The sequence below is a fragment of the Phyllostomus discolor genome, chromosome 8 (genome assembly GCF_004126475.2).
Source record: "Phyllostomus discolor isolate MPI-MPIP mPhyDis1 chromosome 8, mPhyDis1.pri.v3, whole genome shotgun sequence".
Taxonomy (NCBI): domain Eukaryota; kingdom Metazoa; phylum Chordata; class Mammalia; order Chiroptera; family Phyllostomidae; genus Phyllostomus; species Phyllostomus discolor.
This window is the reverse complement of record NC_040910.2, coordinates 40561926-40586709: the sequence shown is the minus strand read 5'-3', so window position 1 is coordinate 40586709 and position 24784 is coordinate 40561926. Positions and strand designations below refer to the sequence as shown.

Below are 24784 nucleotides of genomic sequence, written 5' to 3'. Positions count from 1 at the left end.
ACTATGTAGAAAGCTTTACTGAAATGATGCCATGTCAACAGGCAACTTATTTTTTTTCTTATGCATTTTCTTTTCTTTTTTTCATTGAATATTTTGGGTAGCTGGTTAATAAAAGTATTTAGGTTTCAGGTGTACAATTCTAGAACACATCATTTGTGTATTGTGTTGGGGGTTCACCAGCCCCATTTCTCCATTCATTTTAGGGACACACGGGGAGAAAGGAAGTTTCCTATTGCACTGTGTCATGTAAAAGAAATAACAGTTTACTTCCCATGTCACTGTGGATTTAAAATCTCCTATGGAATAGAAGAACACCAGTGATCTGAGTTCTAACCCTACTTCTGTCTCCTGGCTTAGTCCAAGTTCCTTGATCTCTCTGTACTATTTTAGTGATAAATCCCTTATCTCAAAGGGCAGTGGTAAGGAGTAGATACTGTTCTATGCCTGACACCACACTGGCACCGCAATAATACTGGGGAATATTCTTTAAAAATTTTTTTTGGTTTTAAAGAGAGATAAACACGGATTTGTTGTTCCACTTATTGATGCATTCACTGGTTGATTCTTGTATGTGCTCTAACCAGGGATCAAACCCACAACCTTGGCGTATTGGGAAAATGCCTTAACCAACTCAACTTACCCAACCAGGGCCTTTGAGAAATATTCTGACCTGGTAATTAGATAAAAGTGAAGAATGAACGTTAAATATGGAGCCACATACCCCTCGAGTTTGCTGTCCAACATGAAGTGTCTTTCCCGTCCTCACCGTGTGAATACTAGAGGTAAGTGACAAGAGAGACCATCTGTTAATGTTTCTTGAATATTCAGCATGACTCCTTCCAGTTTACCTCTGGGTTAACTTTTAAGTACCTGTTCTTAATGCTTTTCAGGTTATGGGATCCCCTGGAAAGTCTAATGAAATTGGGGTCCTCCTCTTGCACCAACAAACTTATGGATAGGCACAAATGGAGATATTTTCAAGAGCTCATAAAGGCTCATTTGTAGACACCAGATTAGGAAAATTAGGAATTCCTATTTCAAGGTTTTCGTTCTTTTTCTTTCTTTTCTTTTTCTTTTTTTTTTTTTTTTGGAAGGGGGAATGTTGGTGGCTGGGAGAATGTAGTTTACATCAGAGATTCTCAATCTTGGACATGCGCCAGAAACATTTGGAGGGTTAGATAATGGTAGATGGCCGGGCCCCACCAGTAGATGCAGGGAAATGCAATTGTAGCAAATTCCCAGTCTATGCTGTTTCTGCTGATCGAGGACCACACTTTGGGAGAGAATTAGATATAAACATTTTCAGATTTTGAGACAAATCCCCCTAGTAATTCTTATTGGAAAATCCTACTCCCTGCTTACTAGGTATGTGTCTTTAGGCAAGTGTCTTTAATTTGCTGAGTCTGTTTTCACATCCATAAAATAAGGCTAAGGAATCACTACTCCGTGAACTTTGTCGTAAAGATTAAATGAGGCCACACACCAAATGAGGCACACATTTACCATTTCATCAGCAAACGGGGCCAAACGGGAGTGACAGCTCACTCTCGGCAAGAGCTCCCCGAGGACAGCAACAGAATTTTAGCATCTGTCTACCTCCTATGGCACCTTGCATAGCCTTCACTAATATACTATTGATTGAAATCTAATAATGTTCTGGGTATTGAGTGAATAAGAAACACTCTACACTGTTGTGAGGCTAGTATTTCCGCTGGCAGCAACAGGTAAGAAAACGTTTCTCAAAAGAAAAGAATAACATAAGTTAGTGATTGATACTAAAAAGCAGCCACGAAGAGGGGGGCTTTCATAAGGAAACATGCTACTGAAGTTAGGATCTGATTAATGAGGAATACGCCATGGAGAGACTTGGAAGCAACATGTACCATCAGAGGGAATAGCACGCACTAAGTCTCTCCCATCCCCAAAACTAGGTCCTGTTTGACGTGTTCAAGGGATAAGGTGACTGGAACAGTGACTCAGGGGTGGGCAGGGGCCAGATTGGTGGTTGTCAAATCCCCAGCAAACACTTGGCAATACCTAGAGACATTGCTGATTGATGATCAAACCTGGAGAAGTAGGTACTACTGGCATCTAGTGGGTGGAGACCAGGGATGCTGCTCAACATCAAACAAGGGCACAGGATGGCCACACCCCAGAGAATGATCAGGCCCCAAATATCAGCACCGTGCTTTTAGAAAACCTGGGCTAGATCATGGGAGAAAATGCAGGCTGCTCAAGGAACCTGGGTTTTATTCTGGGTGCCACAGAGAACTGGAGAAGTGGAATGCCGAGATCAAATTCGTTTATCAATAATTCCTCTGGCTGCCAGAGTAGGGGCTGGGCGGGAAAGCACAGCCTGCGGTGGGGGGTGGGAGGGGCAGTGGAAGTGGTTTGAAGGGTTCGGAATGGTGCCAAAGTTTTGAAGTGGCAATGAGACTAGAGAGGTTGGTTGAGGTGAGAAAAAGGGAGGTATCAAGTTTGAATCCTAGAAGAGTAAGCTAGGAAGTCGCAAAGAGGTTGGGGAGCGAGAAGCATCTTTCCTGTATTCCATTTTCGCCTCCACTCAGATGAACCAGCGCCCCTCTCCCCGACCCCCGGCAGCACCCCAAGCCCGTGAGGGAGGCCCCACCGGCACAGGGGCTGAGCTGTGGCCAACGGGAAGAGCCACAACATCGCAGCCGCCACTAGAATCAACACCAGCATCTGCTTGGAAGCGTCGCCGCCACCACTCCCACTCAACCGCCGCGGAGAACTTCGCAGTCTGGGCATGCGCACACTAGAGCCTGGAGCTTCAGCGTGTCGGCTGCCGAGCCTGAGCACGCGCACATCATCTCTAGCGAATCCCGAATCTATCCAATTGAACACGCCCCCTCTCAGCGACTCGACGTGCGTTTGCAGACACACGCGCACGTTTTCCCTGAAATTTGAGCATGCGCTCCTCGTCTCATCTATTTCGTTGGGGCTGCGCAAGAGCAGACAACCCGCTGCCCAGTGCGCCGTCTACAACTTGAGCATGTGCACACCATCTCCCGGGAAGGCTGAATCCGTCATGCCGAGGCACCCTAGAGCCTGAGCATGCGTTTAGCAGGTCCTTAAAGCCTGTGTATGCACGTTCCCAAATCCTCACTTTCAGCAACAGGTCATTTCTCAATGGCCATAGCAGCCCTCCACATGACTCGAAGGGACCGTAAGCGCTCTAGTTGGTCGGCTAGAATAGGTGGATGCCAAGAGGGAGCTCGAACCACGCGCACCTGTGCTCTCATAGGCCCCGCCTCCGCAAGGCTTTCCGAGCTACGCCCCCGCAGGCACTCAGGCCGGCTTCGAGTCACGTGCACACCAGTCCGGTGAGCGGAAATGACGCAAGCTCTGCGCGCCCCCAGGATGGCCGGGCTATGGCGGCGGGCACAGGCTACGTGCGGCTTTGGAGAGCTGCGCGGTGTTGGGCTGTGCGACGGCCGCTGCTGGCCGTTGCTGGGGGTCGGGCCTCAGCTGCTGTCGGAGCATGGCTGCCTAGAGCCTGGCGGGCCTGCGACACTTCTCTTTGGGCGTTGTGGGGTCGTAGTCCTACGGCTGCGGGCCAGTGGCGGGGTCTTTGGGAGGGGAACAACCGCGGCAGCAGCGGCAGCGACGGCAGCGGCGGCGGATTCTCAGGCGGAGAGGATACCCCTGAGGGTGGCGTGGAGGATGGCGCCGCGGGCGCGGGGGGCACCTCGGGCGGCGGGGAAGGCCCCATCATAACGGCGCTGACGCCTATGACCATCCCGGACGTGTTCCCGCACCTGCCACTCATCGCTGTCACCCGCAACCCCGTATTCCCGCGCTTTATCAAGATTATTGAGGTAATGAGAACGCCCGCGTTGCTTCCGTTTCCCCACCTCTGCAAGCACCCTCGTTTCTCGAAAGTTTTTCAGACACGAAGTTTCTCCAAGGCGGGAGTTGGAATTCTTTTCTGCTCACCACTGGGTTGGTGAACTGGAGCCAAATTCCTCCTCCTTAAGGGGAGTTGAACCCACTTAGAGTCCTAACCATAGAAATCTGGCTCCGAGAAGAAACAGAACAGTTTTTTTTTTAAGACTTTATTTACTTCTAGAGAGATGGAAGGGAGGGAGAAAGAGAGGAAGGGAAACATCGATGTGCGAGAGAGACATAGACTGGTTTCCTTTTGCACGCCCGCAACCAGGGACCTGGCCCACAACCCAGGCCTGTGCTGGCGACCCTTTGGTTCGCAGGCGAATGTTCAGTCCACTGAGCCACACCAGCCAGGGCAAGAAACAACCGTTTTGAGGCCCAGTTACTTTTCTGCAGGTATTGGTAAATGTTTTGTAACCCTCTCTTCCCAGGGTGGTCTCCATTCTAGTTAAGGGTCCCTTTGGGTCGAGGATTCATTCCTTTCTTAAATATTTCTTGACCACTTTCCATGGGCCAAATTTCATTGTAGCTGTTGGGGATACAACAGTGAGTAAGACAGACAAAAATACCTGCCTTTAGGGTTCACATTTTAGCGGGATTTGAGAAGTGATAAACAAGGTTATTAAGTAAGGTATGTGCTGGAGGGCAATAATAGAGCAAGAGAAGGATGGGACCAGAGACTGAGGAGGAAGGTGAGAGGAGAATGTTCTCAGAGGGGTGCAGCTGTGGTTTTCTCCGTTCAGCAGAGTGTTCTTACCCTTCTTCCATGGAGCAGGCACTGAGGATATAGCAGCAAACATGTCAAACATGGTCCCTGTGCCTAAGGAACTTCTGGAAAGAGGCAGGAAACGAGATCCTTTCAGACTAAGAGCCTGAAGGGAGGGGTGGGTGGGGAACTAGGGTGATGTAATAGAGAGAAAGCATCATGAGTGCAAGGAGCTTTAGTTTTTAGAGTAGGAAGGACCCAAATGCCTGCCCCCCACCCCGCCTTTTTTTTTTAATGATGTGGAAACTTGAGTCCATGAGGAGAAAGTTTATCTTTTAACTGAGCAAGGTCATACAGTGAGTCAACCTCTCCACTCACCCTCCAGCCTGCCTCATCCCCCTCCAGTTTCTGCTAAGTAAATTGCACAGATGCCTTGGAAAGGGACAGGACAACACAGAGGGACAGCAGCCAGCCAATGGGGAGGTGACAGAAGGGTCCCCCTCCTGTTCTGCACACCACTGATTATGTTTGAGCTGCTCTTCCAAGGGCCTGCCTTGATGTTGAGTAGTGGTTATTAGCAGGTCCCAGGATAACACCCTGTGGCTGGCTCCCTAACTCTGTGACCTTGGGCAGGCTGTTGCTCTGGGCCTCCATTTTCTTATCTGTGAAATGGACATACTAATAGTACTTTCTTTCTTAGAGCTGTTGTGGAAGATAAAAGAGGTCCCAACTAAATGATTTAGAATGGTGCCTGGTGCTTAGTACACCTCAGTAGTAAGCAGCTGCGTCTGTCCTTTCCTACGTGGGGGTTCCTCTGATACTTCAGAAGCCTGCCCAGGAGACCTCTTCCATCTTTGACCCCACCCTCAGTAGTCCTCTCTATCCTACCTGGCCTCTGGGGTCAGGACTGTTCACCAGGTGTGGTCCCCTCAGCCCAGCAAAGTGCAGATGCCCGTCCCTAGTGCCAAGCAGAGGTAATGATTCTTCTAAGAGATGCTGAGTGCCCTCCTGGAGCTAGCCAGGAGGGTTAAATGTGTCTGTGGATAGCTCGAGACTGGCATGTGATACTAGTTCTATTGCTCTTACCTTGTAAATAATGAAAAGGGGCCCTCGAAAGGAAGGAGAGGTGCTGGAGATGTGGTAGTCAGCTGTTAGCAGAGGAAAAAGTGAGGAAAACTTCTGTGGACCCAGTAAATGTTTCTGAACTTTTTAACCAAGCTCTGTTTACTCTGGATGTTGTAGTTGACTGTATGGGGCCAACATCCCCCAATAGGTTCTCTGCTTGTCAGTGGTCTCTGAGTACAGACTGTTGGTTTTTAGTTTTCTTTGAGCCATGCGCCCCCGCCCCCCATGGCTGTCATGGCCCTTTCCCCTGGGGAAAAATGCATATATAGTGTCAGGAATTCCCAGACCAGAGGTTAATAGCTGTTGTTAGGGGTAAGTTAAAACACTGGTTCTCCAACATGGTGCCTGGACCAGCAGCATCCCCTGGGGCCTTGTTTAGAATGTGAATTCTCTGCACTCTTTAGCCCTGCATCAGAAACTGCAGGGGTGGGGTCTGGCCATGTTTCACGTCCTCCGGGTAATTCTGATGTGCGTTAAGAGTTTGAGAGCCAATAGTTTAGTCACAGTCTGGTGTGGGAATTGACACAGGCTTGAACGAAATTGTCTGACCCCTAAAGACATCTGTGCACCACCCACCCTCATCATCTGTTTCCTTGGAGACATCATTAGCTCTTCACCTTCCACTGAAATGACACCAAGACAATGTGCTGTGATCCTGTGGGTTTCAGTGATCAATAAATAGGATAGAGGTGCACTTGGGAAATACTCTCAGTGAGAATTAGAGGATCTTACCAGCCTGTAGGGTGGGTGGGCCACAGTTGAATTACACACATTTAGTTTCATTCTTATATTGATGAAATCAGAATGTTTCAAATTTTTAAGCTCAGATATATTGCCAATGAAACAGCTCTTGAAATTGAACCTTAAATTAATTTCTTGGTTCTGGCCATTTGTCTACTTTGATTTTTCTTTTCTTTTTTTTTTTTTTACACGTTTTTTCTTTTTTTAAGATTTTATTTATTTATTTTTAGAGAGGGAAGGGAGGGAAAGAGAGAGACAGACAGACAGACAGACATCAATGTGCGGTTGCTGGGGGCTGTTGCCTGCAACCCAGGCATGTGCCCTGACTGGGAATTGAACCTATGACACTTTGGTTCACAGCCCGCGCTCAAGCCACTGAGCTACGCCAGCCAGGGGTTGGTTTTTCTTTAGGAAGTGGGAGAACTACTGAGGAATGGATCTGGTTAACTCTGTACCACTGTATTCTCCATACACCTGTCTTTCTTTTGTTTATTGTTATTTTTTCATTACCATTTATCCTCCCTGTACCCTCTGTCACCACCACCTCTGCAGTCATCATGCTGTTGTCCGTGTCCATGAGTTCTTTCTCTCTTTTTTTCTCAATCCCTCCAATCCCCCTCTTTTGTTTGTTTTTTGGTTTAGGAGTTCCTGGACAAAGTTGGTTAGTGTCCTGGATCAGGTTAGCATGTTCCCAGAGAATAATACAGAAAAATGTTAGAGCTGCTGTCAAAATGTCACCTAGGAAGTCTGCCCTGCGTTTCACTTTGGGGTCATTGTTGTGCCAGGTTAAAAATAAGAAGTTGGTTGAGCTGCTGAGAAGGAAAGTCCGTCTTGCCCAGCCATACGCCGGTGTCTTTCTAAAGAGAGATGACACGTAAGTGCAGTTTTTCCTTCACTCTTTTGCTGAAGTTGCCCTCAGTGTAGCTTACCACCGCTCCTGCTCCCTAGACTGGCCTGGGCCTCTGACCCTTGACCTGAAAGAAATCAAGCAAAGCCTATAGGGGGCTGGGCCAAGCACCAAGCAGCACTTTCTAGTCTGGAATGAAGGCTTGGCTTGCAGCACTGGGCTTCATTCGTTGTTGGGGTATGTTAATCTCAAGGACCCTGGGTGTTAAAACATACACACTTGCAAGGCTGCTTTAGCACAGAGCTAAATGGGCAGATACCACAGCTTTGGGTACATCCACCTTGATGCCAGTTAGCAATGTTTCACTTCTGAGTTAGAAGGAGCCGGAGTGTCCTGAGCAGGGTCTGTCATGGAATGAAAAAAAAATCCATCTGGGCCACCTCACAACAACTCGGCCAGGAGCTGCTCACCTGTGCAGGGTCCCCGCTGGTGTTCCTTAGCTGGCTCCAAAGCTCCTGTGGGAGTGAGGTGGTCGCATCTGGTTTTCTGTCCAGACTGGAGGGGAGTTTGTTGTTTCTCCCCCCGGCCTGAGCTGCCCTGTGGGAATCAGAGTGCCTGTGCCTCCCATGGTCTGTGGTGTCTTTCTCCCTCAGGAATGAGTCTGACGTAGTTGAGAGCTTGGACGAGGTCTACCACACGGGGACATTTGTCCAGATCCATGAGATGCAGGACCTCGGGGACAAGCTGCGCATGATCGTCATGGGACACAGAAGGTTTGGGGGCCCCTGCAGGTGGGATGGTGGCGGGGTGGCAGTTTTGAGCGCACCCATGTCCCCGCACTGACTCGAGTTCTCTGTCAGCCTGGTGGCCTGGTCACTGCAGTAAGCTAACCAGGCCAGAGCTGGAGATGGGGGCTGAGACACGTCATCCCCAGAACCTCCTTCTCAGAGTCCTCTTATCAAAGTGGCAGTGTGGTGGTCAGCGAGGAGTCGTCTCTTTAATGCACGTTGTTCAAAAAAGCCTCACGAAAACAAGGTGGCAAGTTGCCTCCTGTCTCCCGTCTGGGTGTCGGCTGTTCAGTCAGGCTTGCTTTTCCTCCAAGTGCCCGAATCTGCGTTTGCCCACAGGTCAGGCTGCGTGGTCGTTCTTAGCAGTCTCGTTTTTCACTCAGTCGCGTTTCCTCCTCAGTCTCTGATAGAAATCAGTCGAGAGGCTGCATGTGTCATAAGCCCAGTTTAAGCCCTTGCACTGTCATGGTAAATAAAGAGGAATCTGCAAGCTCAGCTCAGGGTTGAAGCTCTCAGTAGAAAAACGAAGCGGCTTTCCGAATGTGTTCCAAGGCACACTGGTCCTGTGACCAAATGTACATGGAAAACATCTCAGAGTAGAAGCTGTGGATGGGGTGAACATGCAGTGAATGTTCTGGAAAGCCCCTCATTGGAGATGTGACAGTGTTTGTCGAGTCCAGAGTCTTCCGTCCTTTCTCACAGAGCCTTTTTCTTATGTCGGCTGGGCGGCACCCCCAGAGCTCGAGGGGGAAGGGCCTGCACTGGGCCCTGATTTCTGTGTGCAGAGCCCCACACCCCTTCGTCTGTTCCTGAGAGAGTCGGTTGTGGGGAAGAGGCTGCACCTCTGTGTCCTGGAAGGACTCGTGAGCCCGAGGAACAGAATAAGGTACAACCAGAATTGATAAAAGCAGTGGTGGCTACTGACTACCCTGCCATCCTATGAGGTGCCTGGTAGAATGACTCCTGCTGACTCCTGAGGCCAGGCCTACCTGGGACCTACCGAAGCCTGAGCTGCTTTTCTCTGTACCCCTTGCTGATGACAGCTGGGCGCTAAGGCCGCATCTGTAGTGGCTGTCAGGCCCTCCCTCTGAAGAAGGCACCATTGTTAGTTACCTGTGTGACGGAGGAGAGCCGGGAGGTAGAACATGTCACGTAACACCTGGGGTCTGCTGTCTGCCAGGCCCTCGGTGTGAGGGGAGAGACAGGCGAGAGGCTGCCTTGGGTGACGTCCCTGGAGTGAGGAGGACACCAGGGACATGAAAACAGGTCACAAGCTGAGTTTACACTGTCGTGGGTGCTTAGGGGGAGGAAATGAAGATGGACAGGGTGGCAACTGTGCGCGTGGTTTGGCTCTGGTCTCTCCGAGGAGGTGCCCTTGCATCAAGGGCTGAACAACACGAAGGAGCAGCTCTGTGGTGAGCTCTGGGGTGAGGGGGGCAGGCAGAGTCCCAGAGATGGCCTCTACCAAGGCACCAGCTCATGATGGTCCCCAGAACCGGTTACCACTGCCTTATCCAGTTTGTGGGGGACAGTGGGGCATTGGTATGGGAATGGAGTCCAAGGGCAGAGGGGACACTGGTCTTGGGGTTCTGGGAAAGTGGTCTGGGCCCAGCCTGCACCCTTAGTTGTCAGCACTGGGGGACCTTGCCAGGGCAGGGCCCTCCCAGCCTCAGCGGCTTCACCTCTGCCTTGCTCTCGCCTTCAGGATCCACATCAGCAGACAGCTGGAGGTGGAGCCGGAGGAGGCCGAGGTCGAGAACAAGCAGAAGCCACGCCGGAAGCCCAAGCGGAGCAAGAAGGAGGCGGAGGAGGATCCAGGTGCCAAGCGCCAGATGGAGGTGGTGGAGCCCAACCCAGGTGCCCCCAATGAGGTGCTCATGGTAGAAGTGGAAAACGTCGTCCATGAGGACTTCCAGGTCACAGAAGAAGTGAAGGTAAGTCAGTGCTCCTGAGCAAATGCCGCTCAGTAAGGGTCTAGCCTGTTGCAGAACTCAAATTGTTTTAGAGTGCACAATACTTTTCCTCCCAAAAGTCCCTGGGAGGAACAGGGAGAGAAAGGTACAGGAAATCCACTGCGGCTGTTAGCTGCTCTTGAAGGAGGTAGGGTTTGAACCCGGGTCCAGCTCCAGCCTGTGGTGTCTGGATGGGTGCCTCCAGCCTTTCCCGCAAGCCTAGGGCATGTAGGAGGGGAAACAGGGCGCATTCACCAGGACTCTGGGCTCTGAGGCAGGAAAGAAATGCACTCTCACCCCCTTGGCCCCCAGACCTAGGCTAACCTGCCTTCCTCATGATGGGCCTGCTGTCGAGGTGGTGGTGGGACTGTCTTCCCACCCGTTCTCCTAGTGCGGGTTCTAGACAGGGTGGCCTGCCTCCAGTGGGTAGGGACATAGCTAGTAGCCTTGGTCCAACCCTGAGGCACTGTGTTGAGAGGGATTCTGGGGCAGCTTCTGAGCTCTGTGGGAAGGAGTGCCATGATGGGTGATGTCTCCCTTGGGTGCCAGAAGGGACTTAGTTGCATTTGCCACTAACCTGTACAAGCCGTACACAAGGCTGTGTGGGTCCTCCCGAGCAGTGCTGTTTGGGAGAACTTGCCATGGTGGTGGGAAAGTCTGTAATTCTTCACTGTTAGCCGTCTCTGGCTGTTAAGCACTTTACCTATGGCTGGTGCGACTGAGGAACAGAACTTCTGATTTTATTTAAATGTGAATAGCTGCCAGTGGCTAGTAGCTTCCAAACTGGGCAGCACAGCATCAGAATTTCCTAAGAGGATCTCGGAGTTGGGGGAAGCCAAACACATAGATGGTATGCAGAAGAGAATAGAGGACCTTGGAGAGACAGCGTGCTCATCCTTGCTCACGTGAGTGCCATGGACTGTCGGCTGGCTCTCTTGGTTCCTCCCGCAAAGATCAACTCCGGTAATTCAGGGACAAACCCTGTAGCTGGAGACCGGGTGATTGTGCTGGAAAACCCTGGCAATTGTGTCTGCTGGCACCGTGCCCACTAGTGCCCCTCATTGGAGCACAGTATGCTGGGAACTGTGGCCTTCTAGAAACAAATGAGTGTGGGTGTGTATGTCATGAACTGCCTGGTGATTCTGCCGGGAGCGAGACCAGCCTCACTGTGGCAGGGAACGAAGGCAAGAAGGAAAGCAGTCCCCGTGGTGTCCGTAGCCGTGGGCCCCACATCTCTAAAGGGGCCTGGGGCAAGGATCCAGGAGGGAAAGGATGAGAGCCCTGGTCACTCACGGGCAGGTCCCAGACAAGAGAAGTCACAACCTGGGTGTTTTGGGGGCTGAGGCTGAGAAGTGTCACTTGTGAGGATAGTGCTTAGCATAAAGGAATAAAGAAGCTCCCTCCCCCTTTTTTCTCCCCAGTATGTCTCATTCTAAGGTCAGCCCTGTAAGGAGATGACAGGGTTGGTCTTAGTTTTTGCCTGCTTGGTCTTGTGTTGCCATGACTGGTGAATTCAGGCTCTGCTTTGGGCCTCTGAGGCTGTCTGTGGCCAGGGCCAGTCGGGAGGGGCTCCCTGGGGCTGCAGCAGACCCAGTGGCTGATGGCAGCCTTCTCACTTGCCAGGCCCTGACCGCCGAGATTGTGAAGACCATCCGGGACATCATTGCCTTGAACCCACTCTACAGGTCAGTGTCCCGTGGCCAGCCCTTCCTAGGCCAGGGTGGGCTCTTTGTGGTGCCTTGGGGAGGCAGGAATTTGAGGGCCAGGGCCCAGTCCTATGCAGGTGGAGCCTCTTTCTTCCTAACAGGGAGGCCCTGGGGTTGGAGCAGTTTACCTGGCCCAGGTTCTTTGCCTGCTAACAAGGTCCTGGGTTTGGCATGAAGGCTCTGTTGCCAGCTGGGGTGAAGGGGGAAATCTCAGCAGGGGTTAACACATAGCTGCTGGAGGGGGCTTGCATCTGGGTGCAGGGCTGTTAGTGTCATGACTCTTGGACAGGGGACCCCACTGGCACTGGAGCTGGTGAGGCCCAGAGCCGTGCTGGCTCTCGGTGCTGCTAGGAGGAGTGAAGTTGCAGCTGCTGCCATGGTCTTCATGCCTCATGAAAACACCCCTCTGTCCCTTCCAGAGAGTCCGTGCTGCAGATGATGCAGGCAGGCCAGAGGGTGGTGGACAACCCCATCTACCTGAGTGACATGGGTGCTGCGCTGACCGGAGCTGAGTCCCATGAGCTGCAGGATGTCCTGGAGGAGACCAATGTGAGTACGGCCTGTCCACAGGTGCACGGTGCTGGCCCTGCTCTGCACGCTGGGCTGCTTCCCAGCCTGGCTAGAGTCCTCAGCTCCGTTGTGAGGTGATGCCACGTGAACATGTCCTTCAGTCCACATTCGGCTCCCTCGTTCTTTTTAGCGCCTGCATAGTGCTCCATCAGGTGGTGCCCACCGTGTAGTGGGTGGCATGTTTGGGTTGTTGCCATTCTTTGCTATTGCGACGATGCCTGTATGAACATTCTGATCCACACAGTTTGTAGACCTGCTGGAGTTTACCTGTAGGTGGTGTTCCCAGAACTGAGCTTGTTGGAATGGAGTGTGTGCCTCTTTCTAACAAGGTGTGGTGGCGGTCTGTCCCAGTTTGGACTTCCTCCAGCAACAGCTTGCAGAGTGCCCGTCTCCCTCCCAGCCCTCCATCCCAGCACAGGTGGACGTCGACTTCATCATCTCCCTTCCCCCCCCCCCAATTTTAGAACAATAGAGGGACAGGGAGAGAGAACAAACATTAATTTGTTGTTCCACTTACTAATGTATTTGTTGGTTGATTTTTTTTTTAGATTTTATTTATTTTTAGAGAGGTGGGAAGGGAGGGAGAAAGAAAGGGAGAGAAACATCAATGTGAGAAACATCAGTCATATTCTTGTATGTGCCCTAAACCGGCGACCTTTCACCTTGCAGGACAATGCCTAACCAACTTAGCCATACTACTGGTCAGCGTTCATTGATTGATTCTTATATGTGCCCTGACTGGGACTGAACCTGCAACCTTGGCATATCACAAAGATGCTCTAATCAACTGAGGAGCTACCTGGCCAGGGCTGGACACTGGCTTCCGATAGTCTGCTCATGTCTTCCCTTTTTTGGCAGATTCCCAAGCGGCTGTATAAGGCTCTGTCCCTCCTCAAGAAGGAGTTTGAGCTGAGCAAGTTGCAGCAGCGCCTGGGGCGGGAGGTAAGTGGGGCGGTGGCAGCCCTGGGCTGGGAAGGCACCTGTGCTCTGAAGGCTCTGTGCACTTGACCTGTGAAAGTCATTAAGTTAAAACTTAAAACTGATCCCAGCACCTGAGCCCAGAGAGGTTGGTCTCCATCTGACCATCCTCCTTCAAGGAGGAGCGTTCTTCTGCTTTAGAGTCCTGGGAAAACAGTCGAAATTGGGAACCAGCCTGGGAAAGGTTGCAAAGCTGTTTGCCAAGACTCAACTGTTGGAAGCTCACCTCCCAATTTTGGGCAAATCCATGGACTGCCTGGATCATCATCACTTGAAAGTCATGTCGTATTCCAGATGTGCCTCAATTTTTTAATTAGATTTTTTAAAAGATTGTATTTATCTTTAGAGATGGAAAGAGCAGGAGAAAGAGGGAGAGAAACATCAATGTGTGGTTGCCTCTCGTGTGCTCCCCACTGGGGGCTGGCCTACAGCCCAGGCATGTGCCCTGACTGGGAATCGAACTGGAGACCCTTTGGTTCACAGGCTGTTGCTCAGTCCACTGAGCCACCCAGCCAGGGCTCAGGTTTCACTCCAGAAACAGATTTCATGTTGCATCTTTAATTGGAAAGCCTGTGACACGTTACTAATACGTGACAACTTGCAGGTAAGCACAGCGGATCCCTAGGCCGGCACCAGTGCCTATGCAGGGCTCAGGTCTGTGTCCTGCTGTGCTGCTGTCAGACGTGCGTGAAACGTGCTGGCATTGAGCTGAGTGTCCCCCATCACTCAGGATGGAAAAGCGAATTCTTTCATTATCATTACTTATTTCAAGGCCCACACTGAGGGATAGTTTGGTTAAAGATGGAAGGAACTGACGGCTGCGTGCACTGCGCTTCTTTTTCTGAGTCCTGAGGAAGCAGCAGCCCCACCATCCCTGGTTAGCCCGTGGACACCCTGTGTGTTTTCTGGTCTGACGGCAGCTTCTCGGCCTTGCAGGTGGAAGAGAAGATCAAGCAGACACACCGCAAGTACCTCCTGCAAGAGCAGCTGAAGATCATCAAGAAGGAGCTGGGCCTGGAGAAGGAGGACAAGGACGCCATTGAGGAGAAGTTTCGTGAGCGGCTGAAAGAGCTCGTGGTGCCCAAGCATGTCATGGACGTTGTGGACGAGGAGCTGAGCAAGCTGGGCCTGCTAGATAACCACTCCTCAGAGTTCAAGTAAGCACCTGGGGGCAGTGGTGCCAGTCTCTCTCACATCTGGCCATCAGGAAAGCTTGTGACCTGGCAGGGTCCAGATGCCAACCGAAAGCCAAGAGCGTGTGGGTGTTTCCTGTGTTAAATAGCACGTGGTGTGCGCCAGCCCTTCTCTCACCCTGTGTGGGCCTGCCTTTGTGGTCCCTGTTTCACAGACAGAGAAATCAGGGCCAAGGGAAGTTAAGTTAGTGACAGGGTGGGTGGAGGTGGGGACAGGGATTTGAACCCAGGGATGTATGGCTCTAAGCCACTGCTTCCAGCCGGTGCCAGCAGTCCCTGAGCCATCACCCCAAGGCTGTCCTCTTCCCCTGGCTTCTATGCCCCAGCTGCCCTCATGTTGCATTGAGAGGCAGCCGGGAAGTGTGTGCGTTTTGCTGGGGTCTCAGCCTTGCCCAGCGGTCCTTGTCCCTCACATGGGAGCTGTGAGTCTGGATGACTGCCTGGCGTTTGGGCCGAGGAGCTCAGGGCCTATGGGACTCTCCTGGCCCTGTCTGTGGCGTCAGACTGCAGGGCTTGGGTGTTGCCCCTGGGCCGTTTATGGGCTGCCCAGGTCCTGGAACAGCCCCTCTGAAGGGAGAACCCGGACACTGGGCCCTGAGTTCCTGCTGGGCCAGCCCCTGTCCTGGCTCAGACTGGCTGGAGAGGGCTGGGCTCTTCCCCCACAGGACCGTGGGAGACACGGGAGCCTCTGTTCTAGAGACGCCCAGGTTTTCTTCCTTAGTGAACGAGCTTTTTATGCTGCTGTCTCCAGTGTTGTAAACGAGAGCCTTAACACAGCATGGACTGATCTTACAGCCTCTCTCACAAGGGCCCTTGTGAGGGGCCTCTCCTGGACCCAGGAGGCTGCTGTCCCTGGCACCCAGCTTCCAGCCCAGGGGTCACACTGTCTTGGTAGTGCCACCTGCCACCATCCAGGCTTCACTCTCCCCACTCGCCCTGACTCAGGCTGTCTCCCCTGTTTGAACCCCAGCTTCTCCTATAGTGTTGTACCCTGACCAGTCCCCACTTGTGCCAGGAACCAGGCCACTTCCCAGGTGTGGCCCATGCCGAGATGGCTTTCCAGCATGGTAATAGCCTGCCAGCCAAGGTGTCCTTGTGTAGTTCGTGCTTTGGGCTTACAGGGCACCATAGCCGGGGTCAGGTGTCTCATTAGGCCCTACTCACCACTCTGGTCTGTCCTGCGGCAGCGTCACCCGCAACTACCTGGACTGGCTGACATCCATCCCATGGGGCAAGTACAGCGATGAGAACCTGGACCTGGCCCGGGCCCAGGCAGTGCTGGAGGAGGACCACTATGGGATGGAGGACGTCAAGAAGCGCATCCTGGTGAGACCGCCTGGACCTCGTCTTGTAGGCCCTGGGTGTCCTGGGCATAGTCTGGCCCAGCCGTATGCTGGGCACCACAGTCCACATCCCAGGCACTTAGCCATTGCTCCCAGGGCAGGTGCTGAGAGGCATGGTCTGGATTTGCATGTGAGTGGGTGGTGGGCGGACTCCTCAGGGCCTGGGGCCCAGGATTCCCCGTGCCCTGCCCTGTAGGGGAGCTCCAGAGGGGAGCCCTGGTGAGTGCGTGTACTTGGGGCATGGATGGCTCGAAGCGAGGGGTGCCCCAGCCAGAGGTGTTACATTGGCTCAGATGTCAGGGGCTTCCTGAGTTGGCCTGATCTGCCTCAGAGGTTCCAAGATTTACAAAGGAGTGAAATGGGTGTGGCTGAGGACAGTGGGGAGTGGCCAAATGGGGGTGGGGGGAGAAGAGGCCATGGTGATCAGGGTGTGGAAGAAAAGGGCCTGCTGAGGGAGGGAGCTGGCCGATGGGCCTGTGCCCTGGTCACCTTAGTTGATTGTCAGGTGCCCATGTTCTCCTGGTACCTCCCTGTCCTGTTGGTGCCATGGGCTGTGACAGATGACAGCTGCAGTCATCTTGGTCCCTCCAGGACAGGGCTTGTCCCTTCTCCCAGTCCCCAGAAACCTAAAAGGTGCGAGAAGGTGGCCAGGCTCACATCAGGCACAGCCTTTGCTCTGCAGAAAGGTGGCAGTGACTGCAGTCTTACGGGAGCCTCTGCCTGTAGGAGTTCATCGCCGTCAGCCAGCTCCGAGGCTCGACCCAGGGCAAGATCCTCTGTTTCTACGGCCCCCCTGGTGTGGGCAAGACCAGCATCGCCCGTTCCATTGCCCGAGCCCTGAACCGCGAGTACTTCCGCTTCAGTGTCGGGGGCATGACCGATGTGGCTGAGATCAAGGGGCACAGGTAGGCCCAGCCATCCTTGCCTGGCTCGCCCCAGCCTCCTGGGTCTGTCCCTACCTTTGTTGGGGTGATTTGGTTGGTAAGTAGTGAATCCACTCCCACTGGAGTGACTGAAAAGTTCAGGCATTGATCTGACTTCAGGTCCAGCTGAACCCAGGTGCTCAAACAACAGTGGATCAGAATCCCAGCCTTTCGCTCGGGGAGGGCCTGTCAGCAGTTTCAGTGTGTCCCACCACTGACTCCCCGCACTCCTGCCAGAGTCCAGGGCTGGCACCTGTCGTTTGCCTGGGTTGTCTGACTAGTGACCGTGACCTAAAGTGAGAGCAACGTGGCCGCCCCAGTGAGAATGGGACAGCCTGCATTGTGTGATGCCCAAGCGCAGTCTTGATTCTTTCCTCCCTCATCACACCCAGAGCAGGGCCGGTATCTTGTGTGTCCAGGATCCTAAAGCCTCCTGGCCCCATGCCCAGCACCGGTAGTGGGACATTCAGGATACTGTGTTCTCCTGGGGCTTCCTACTACACTGGCCTCCACGGAGGTTCTTAGAAAGTGCAGACTCCTTGAGACACAAGGGTCTGTCCTCCGTTTCCCACAGCGTCAAAGGAGGTGGAATGGAGAGGGTGGTGCTGTCACACACTGTGCTTGGTGCTTCTGCCTCAAGACCGAAAGACGTGTGATCTCCACGGACCACCCGTAGCATTTCCCAGACTCCCTGGTCCCTGAGCGCACGACCTTCCACCTGCCCCCGAAGCTCTGGCAAACTAGTGTTCAAGGAAGATTTGAGTCCCTGTTAAAAGTACATTTCTGTTGTCTCTACAAATGGTTACTTTTGGCTGCCTGCTGGGCAGGGCGGGATCACCCACTTGGGTGTGGCCCCCGCTGCTCCTCACTGTGTCCAGCCTCCAGGGAGGTGGACAGTCTCTTGGCCCAGAGCCTGGTGTGAGCTCAGGAGGGGTCAGGGAGGGGCCCACACAGCATTGGGTATAGGGTCGTGGGAGGCCTCTGACTGGGATGGTGCAGGGGTCCCCAGGGGCCCTGCTTTGAGGGTGGAGGGGTACGGGCAACTGGGGAGGTTCTTGGCTCAGTGCTGGCCTCTGAGCTGGGTGAGCAGGAGGATGAAGGTTGGGGAGGGACACGAGGGAAGGCAGAGCCCTGGATCCCTGTTCAGGGATTGCCCAGGAGCTACGGGCAAGGACCAGTCCCCAGGGTGAGAAGAGGCCCTGGCCGAGTCTCTGAACAAGTGCAGGCACCCTGTGACATTGGGGGAGTCGTTGGGGAGAGGGCCTGGAGGGACGGGCAGGCAGGTGCTACGTGCTGGCTTTGGTCTGGGGCATTCCAAACTAAGGACCAGGATGGGGAACCAACTGACCACTGTTACCATATTGAAACCTGCCAGGCCCTCCTTAGCCCACAGCCCTCTAGGGCCCCTGCCTCCCTTGGGGTAAAAGGACACGTTCTCCCCTCTGCTCACACGGCCCTGAACGACTTGTCCCTGTGCCCTTGCTGCCCTCACCCCCTTCTCTCAACCTCACTGTTCTAGCCACACAGGCCTCCTCACTGTTTCTTCAACACTCCAGGCCTGGTCCTGCCCCAGGACCTTTGTATGGGCCATTCCTTCTACTTAGAAAATCCCCTTTCTCCAAATATCCACACAGCTTGCCTCCTTACTTCCTTTGCTCGGGGCCTCTCCCTAAGACATTGCTTATCCTCACTTTGAAATGCTGGCCCCCCAGCAAGTGTCTTTGGAGTTTTTCATCCCTGCTGTTTTCTTTATAGCACATGCATCAGTTTTTGAACCTCATGAATCCTCTTTTACCTGGTGTATGGTCTGCCCTGCAGGGCCTTAGCTCAGAAGCACAGGACTTGTGTCTGGTTTGCCCCCTGCAAATGCCAGGTGTCTGCAGCCGAGCTGGGGAAGAGCAAGTGGATTGAAAGAAAGGGCCAGCTGGGGCACACCCTGCCCAGTGACCCCCAGGTCCGATGGGCCCTGCCTGCTGTCCCTCAGAACCCAGGCGTTGGGGATGTTCCTGCTGCCATTGCCTGGCTGCTCTTGGCCCTTGTTGTTCTGTTGGGTTTCGCTGGATGTCAGTTGCTGACTCGGGACGGGTCTGAGTTAGACCTGGCTATGAGTCTCTCCCCTCCCCTGAATCTGAGCTGGCGGGGAAGGTCGGTGTGACCAAGTGCTCTGCAGATCAGCGTGGCTGGAAGTGGCCATCATTCTTCCCCGGAGGGCACATGGCACACTGAGGTCCTGAATCTCTGAGGACACTGGGCCTGGGAGGGCTCGTGTGGTCAGCCCCCGGTGGATGAGGTGCTGACTGCCCAGCTGTGCCCTCTTCCCCAGGCGGACGTATGTGGGTGCCATGCCGGGAAAGATCATCCAGTGCCTGAAGAAGACCAAGACAGAGAATCCCCTGATCCTGATAGACGAGGTTTGTCCGGGCCCAGGAGGGCTGAGCTGTGGCTGGGCTTCCCTGAGGTCAGACGCGGTCGTTGGGCCTTCCTAGTCCAGAGCTCCTGGCAGCCCCAACCAGGCAGACTCAGTTCAAACAAAACCTATGGTCCCTGAGTCGCTGTGGGAGACCTTACTGCACAGGCCATCTCATGACACTGTCACCCCTCCTTTCCTGAGGGGCCCCATGTCTGCCCTCTACCATACTGTGAGGACACCCCTCCTCTCCTTTCTCAAGGCTCCCCATGCTGGCGGGGTCTGGGCCCCCCCAGGCCCCCCACCCAGTGTATGGTGAACAGGTGCAAGGAGCAGGACAAGGTGCGACATCACTCACCTTCTGATGCCCCTGTAGGTGGATAAGATTGGCCGGGGTTACCAGGGGGACCCCTCGTCAGCGCTACTTGAGTTGCTGGACCCTGAGCAGAATGCCAACTTCCTAGACCACTACCTGGATGTGCCCGTGGACTTATCCAAGGTGCGTGACCTGCCTGGGGGCTGACCGGGTCGGGAGAGGCAGGGGGCCGGTCCCTCAGCACCTCACCACTGCGTCCTCCAGGTGCTGTTCATCTGCACGGCCAACATCACTGAGACCATCCCGGAGCCACTGAGGGACCGGATGGAGATGATCAACGTGTCAGGCTACGTGGCCCAGGAGAAGCTCGCCATTGCAGAGGTGAGGCCAGGCCAGGCCCCCCATCCATTCAAGCCTTAGGAAGGGGGTGCTGCACTGTGGCTCAGGCTCATGGAATGTCAGTGCCTGCTGAGTGTTGGGCACTTAGTCAGAATTAGGGGTACAGTCCGCGGTGACTGCTCTTGGAGCTCCCATTCCAGGAGGAGACAGAGGATGAATATGTCACCCTCTGCGGTGTAGGTACTGTGAGGTGTGGCCAAAAGGAACGTGAGGCCTGTTGTAAACTAATGTCACACTTCTGACACTAGTGCAGGGTGCTTCCCCACACCAGCCAGCTCTCTGGCTGGGTGCCCTCCATTCCATGAGACGGTGGCATACTCAGCGTGAGCAGCACACCTCACAGGTTCAGGGCTCACGCCGTAGAACTGCCCCAGCTGCAGGCGCCCCTTGAAAGTCCTGACCTCTCTCTCTGGCTATAAATGGAGGTTCTTATTCCCCCTCCTCAGGTTTGGTAGTTTGCTAGAACAGCTCACAGAGCTCAGGAGAGCAGGTAAGTTGCTATTTACTGGTTTAGTTTGAAGGATACACCTTGCAGACCGCCCCAAAATGGCCACAGGGTGCGGCACAGAGGGGAGTCTTCTTTCCATCAAGGTGTTTTTCTTCTGAAAGGGGTTTCTCCCTCTCGATGCCTTTGCAGCCTTGAGATGGGCACAGAGCCCCAGCCCTTGGGGCCCAGGGGGCAGGAGGGGCAAGGAGCTCGTAGCTGAGGCGATGGCAGGCGTGCTGGAACTCCCCGCCACATCTGTCCTCCATTCATGATGACTCACCTGAGTGGAGGACTGCCTTCAAACCCCTGAAGGGATGACAGGACAGATATGAGGACCCCTAGAGCCTCCAGGGCCAATTCCAGTGCCATTCAGCTCTGTCCCCCATTTGGAACTCAGGCTGTCCATCCAGTGACTGCTGTCCATCAGGTGTTGTGTTGGAAAGGGGGTGACTGCAGGCCTCTGACTGCTCCGTGTTTGCTCAGGGCAGCAGCCACATAACCTGACATGCATGCTCTTGGTCTGCACGTTGGGGGAGCCCAGGGATCAGGGAGGTTTTCCTGCAGGAAGCAGCATCTAAGATGATATCTGAAGGGAGCACAGGAATTGGACCTGGGCAGAGGATGTAGCAGGAGCAGGGTTGGCTGGCTGGGGGTCAGTAGGTTTTTCAGGGTCCTGGCACCCCCTGGGCTCTGTCCAGATACTCTGCCACCATCCCTCCAAGCCTTGCTGGCTCCTCACCCATCAGGTGACATCCTTCAGCCTGCCCTGATACTCTGTGTACATTGGATGACACCAACTTCCCCAGGGACCAGAGCTCTGTGAAGGCAGGCCCTGGGCCCACCTTGGTGCTGTCTTTACCAGCCAGAGATCTGTGGTTGGGTTGTGAGCCCTGGAGCCCACGGGTGGGGTGGGTCCCGGGAGGTTCCTGACAGCTCTCTTCCCTGCCAGCGGTACCTGGTGCCTCAAGCCCGTGCCCTATGTGGCCTGGATGAGAGCAAGGCCAAACTGTCTTCCGAAGTGCTGACCCTCCTCATCAAGCAGTACTGCCGGGAGAGTGGTGTGCGCAACCTGCAGAAGCAGGTGGAGAAGGTGAGCCCAGATGTGACTGAAGTGAGCCACACACAGGACAGATGGTGTCGGGTCCCAGTCATGTGAGGTCCCCAGGAGTCAGACTCGCAGACACACAAGCAGAATGGTGGGTGCCAGTGGCTGGGGAGTTAGTGTGTGATGGGGACCACGTTTCAGTTTCAGAAGCTGAGGAATTTCTACAGGTGGACTATGGGGGTGGCTGCACAAGTGTATGAGCTGCATGCTTCGAAGTGGTTAGATGGTACTTTATGTCATGTGCATTTTACACAATTTAAAAATTAAAGCAGAGCAGACGGAGGTGGTGGTGGGATGGGGTGGGGGGGCCTGCGGCCAGGCTGCCCATTAACCCCTGCACCTGCTGCAGGTCTTAAGGAAGTCCGCCTACAAGATTGTCAGTGGTGAGGCCAAGTCGGTGGAGGTGACACCTGAGAACCTGCAGGACTTTGTGGGGAAGCCAGTGTTCACTGTGGAGCGCATGTATGATGTGACACCGCCTGGCGTGGTCATGGGGCTGGCCTGGACTGCCATGGGTGAGTGCTGCACGTTCCCTCCTTGGTCCTCTGGGAAGAGTCTGTACCTAAGCCTTTAGCTCGTTGCTCTGAACACCCTTCTGGCTGGCTGGCTGAGGCCAAGGGAAGTGGGGCTGTTGGAGAGGTGGGACTGCAAGGTGGCAGGTGTACTCCATGAGCTTTATGTAGGTGATGCTTTGACAGGCTTGGTGTGGGAGAGTCCCTCACAGCATGAGACCCGAGGATGCCACCCAGCAGGGGAAGGGGTTAGGGGCACTTTTGTGTGTAGGTGACATTGCTCAGCCTGGGGATTCGGGGTCTTACAGCCCCGAGTTGGTTCTGTCAGTGGCTGGCAGGCATTGGGAGTAGTTTTATGTGGTCTGTAAAGGAAATGGGCTGTGGATGGCAGTTTGCTCACTTGGGCTGCATTTAAAGCTATTGTGCCCTGGCTGGTGTAGCTCAGTGGATTGAGCTAGGGCTGTGAATCAAAGTGTTGCAGGTTCGATTCCCAGCCAAGCTACATGGCTGGGTTGCAGGCCATAACCCCCAGCAACTGCACATGGATGTTTCTCTCTCTCTCCCTCCCTCCCTTTCCTCTCTAAAAATAAAGTCTTAAAAAAAAAAAAGCCATTGTGTCAGAATTTGTCTGGCGCTGGCAGGCTGTGTTGGAGGTACATGACATGGAGCCAGGGCACAGTGGCTGTCTTTGGTTCCCACCTGTCTTTGGTTCCTTTAGGTGGGATGGGCACTGACGTTTGAATGAGAAAAGGTGCTGAGCTGAGGGTTGGGCAAGGTAGGTTGCAGAGCCTTGGCTGGGTGGCTCAGTTGGTTAGAGCGTCACCCTGATACACCAAGGTTGCGGGTTTGAAACCCAGTGAGGGCACATACAAGAATCTACTAATGAATGCACCAAACTGATATTTCCTTTTGCTCCCAAATCTTTAAGAGTTGCAGGCAGAATGGAGGGGCACTCCCTGAGGTGGCCCAGCATCGAGGAGAGGGGCTCTCCTGGGAGTCCAAGCTGTTCCGTGGCTCATGGGCCCTACACACTGGTGTCTTCCAGGGGGCTCCACGCTGTTTGTTGAGACGTCCCCAAGGCGGCCTCGAGAGGACAGTAAGGCAGACAAGGATGGGAGCCTGGAGGTGACAGGCCAGCTGGGGGAGGTGATGAAGGAGAGTGCCCGAATTGCCTATACCTTCGCCAGGGCCTTCCTGATGCAGCAGGACCCCACCAACGAGTACCTGGTGACTTCACACATCCATTTGCACGTGCCTGAGGTGAGCAGCCCCCACTCCCCTGCAAGTGCGCACCTTGAAAGGGCATCCTTGCATCAGACCTGCTCACCACCCACCCGGTCTCCCCACCACCAGGGCGCCACTCCCAAGGATGGCCCCAGTGCTGGCTGCACCATCGTCACAGCCCTGCTCTCACTGGCCATGGACAGGCCAGTGCGGCAGAACCTGGCCATGACGGGAGAGGTCTCCCTCACAGGCAAGATCCTGCCAGTGGGCGGCATCAAGGAGAAGACCATTGCGGTGAGTGCTGCCCACCCCCCACAACATGCTCCTGCACAAGTTTGCACACACCACGCAGCCACGTGACAGATACGGCAGTGTTCACACCACAAACAAGGGTGGTGGCCAACTTGAAAGCAGGTGTGGGATTTGGACCCAGAGCTAGGTGGCCTGAGCCCGTGTTGAAGTGTTCCAGATGGCTCCCTCCACAATGGCTCTCAGCCCTTTCAAGACTTGGGAATGTTCTAGGTCTTTCCATAGAAAGAGCCCCCATCTGAACAACTCAGTGGGGCTCTGTGGGGCCCTTGAGGGTAGAACTGGGGTCTATAGCTTCCTCATTGCCCACTTAGTCTGGCACTGAGATCCATGGGTACAGAAAATGCCAGAGCCTCATGGGGGTTGTGTAGGTTGGGGGGGCTCTGGTGGATGAGGGGAACCTGTCTGCCCTGGGCAGGCCCCTCATCCCCACATGTCCAGCTTCTATGGGAGCACCACGTCTCCTGAGCCTCCACTGCCCTGACTACTGTACAGACTGGGCAGGATGGTCACTAAACCAGAAAAATGTTAAATGTTAGGTACATTTAAAAAAATCATGTCTTATTTCAGCTCTGAAAGGGTAAAGCAATAGGTGCTGTAATTGAGTTGGACCAGGGGGGCAGGGCAGAGCCATGCACAGTGGGCTGAGGGGACAGAACTCTGCAGCAGCAGCCAGTGCAGTTTCCTTGGGCCTAGATGCCCTCATCTATGAGGGGGCAGCCTGGCCGAGGGCCGCTGTGAACAGGGTCCCAACCAAGCCTGCACCCTCCTGGAGCACAGTGGCTACTGCACTTTCCTGGACTGACCTATGGTCCCCTATACCCCAGGCCAAGCGTGCTGGAGTGACGTGCATCATCCTGCCAGCGGAAAACAAGAAGGACTTCTATGACCTTGCAGCTTTCATCACAGAAGGCCTGGAGGTTCACTTTGTGAACCACTACCGCCAGATCTTTGACATCGCCTTCCCCGAGGAGCAGGCAGAGGCCCTGGCTGTGGAGCGGTAATGGTGGCCTAGGCACTGCCCCTGCTTCCAGGCCGGCCCATCCTGAGCTGGAACTGCGCCGGAGGGGGAGGGCCCCAGGCAGTCAAGCTGTCTGGAGGCTCAGAAGTGGCGTGGAACCCAAGGATCTCAATTATGATTTAATCATGGAATCCGATGGCATATGAACTATTTAACAGTGATTAAAGACTATTTCTAGTACTGCTCGTCTGTTGCTTCCCTCTGTGCCTACCACCATGCCCCA

The 24784-nt window shown here is 54.0% G+C and overlaps 2 protein-coding genes across 2 annotated transcripts in view; one reads left to right on the top strand and one right to left on the bottom strand.

Moving 5' to 3' along the window:
• Positions 1-3166, bottom strand: part of CATSPERD (cation channel sperm associated auxiliary subunit delta) — a 41912-nt gene extending 38746 nt beyond the window's left edge. The window contains exons 1-2 of the mRNA XM_028521923.2: positions 2630-3166; positions 722-776 (exon numbers count right to left, since the gene is read on the bottom strand). Of these exons, the coding sequence (XP_028377724.2) occupies positions 722-776; positions 2630-2769 (195 nt within the window). The 5' untranslated portion in view covers positions 2770-3166. The remainder of the gene's footprint in view (positions 1-721; positions 777-2629) is intronic.
• A 198-nt stretch (positions 3167-3364) lies between these two features.
• LONP1 (lon peptidase 1, mitochondrial) lies at positions 3365-24741 on the top strand. The gene is made up of 18 exons (XM_028519632.2): positions 3365-3839; positions 7267-7355; positions 7982-8101; positions 9822-10050; positions 11692-11753; positions 12194-12323; positions 13203-13286; positions 14259-14479; positions 15703-15841; positions 16585-16763; positions 19105-19192; positions 19565-19687; positions 19769-19885; positions 21340-21480; positions 21845-22010; positions 23053-23267; positions 23361-23525; positions 24368-24741. Exons 1-18 carry the CDS (start codon positions 3393-3395, stop codon positions 24542-24544), a joined length of 2892 nt encoding a protein of 963 aa, XP_028375433.1. The 5' UTR covers positions 3365-3392; the 3' UTR covers positions 24545-24741.
• Positions 24742-24784: the final 43 nt, after the last annotated feature.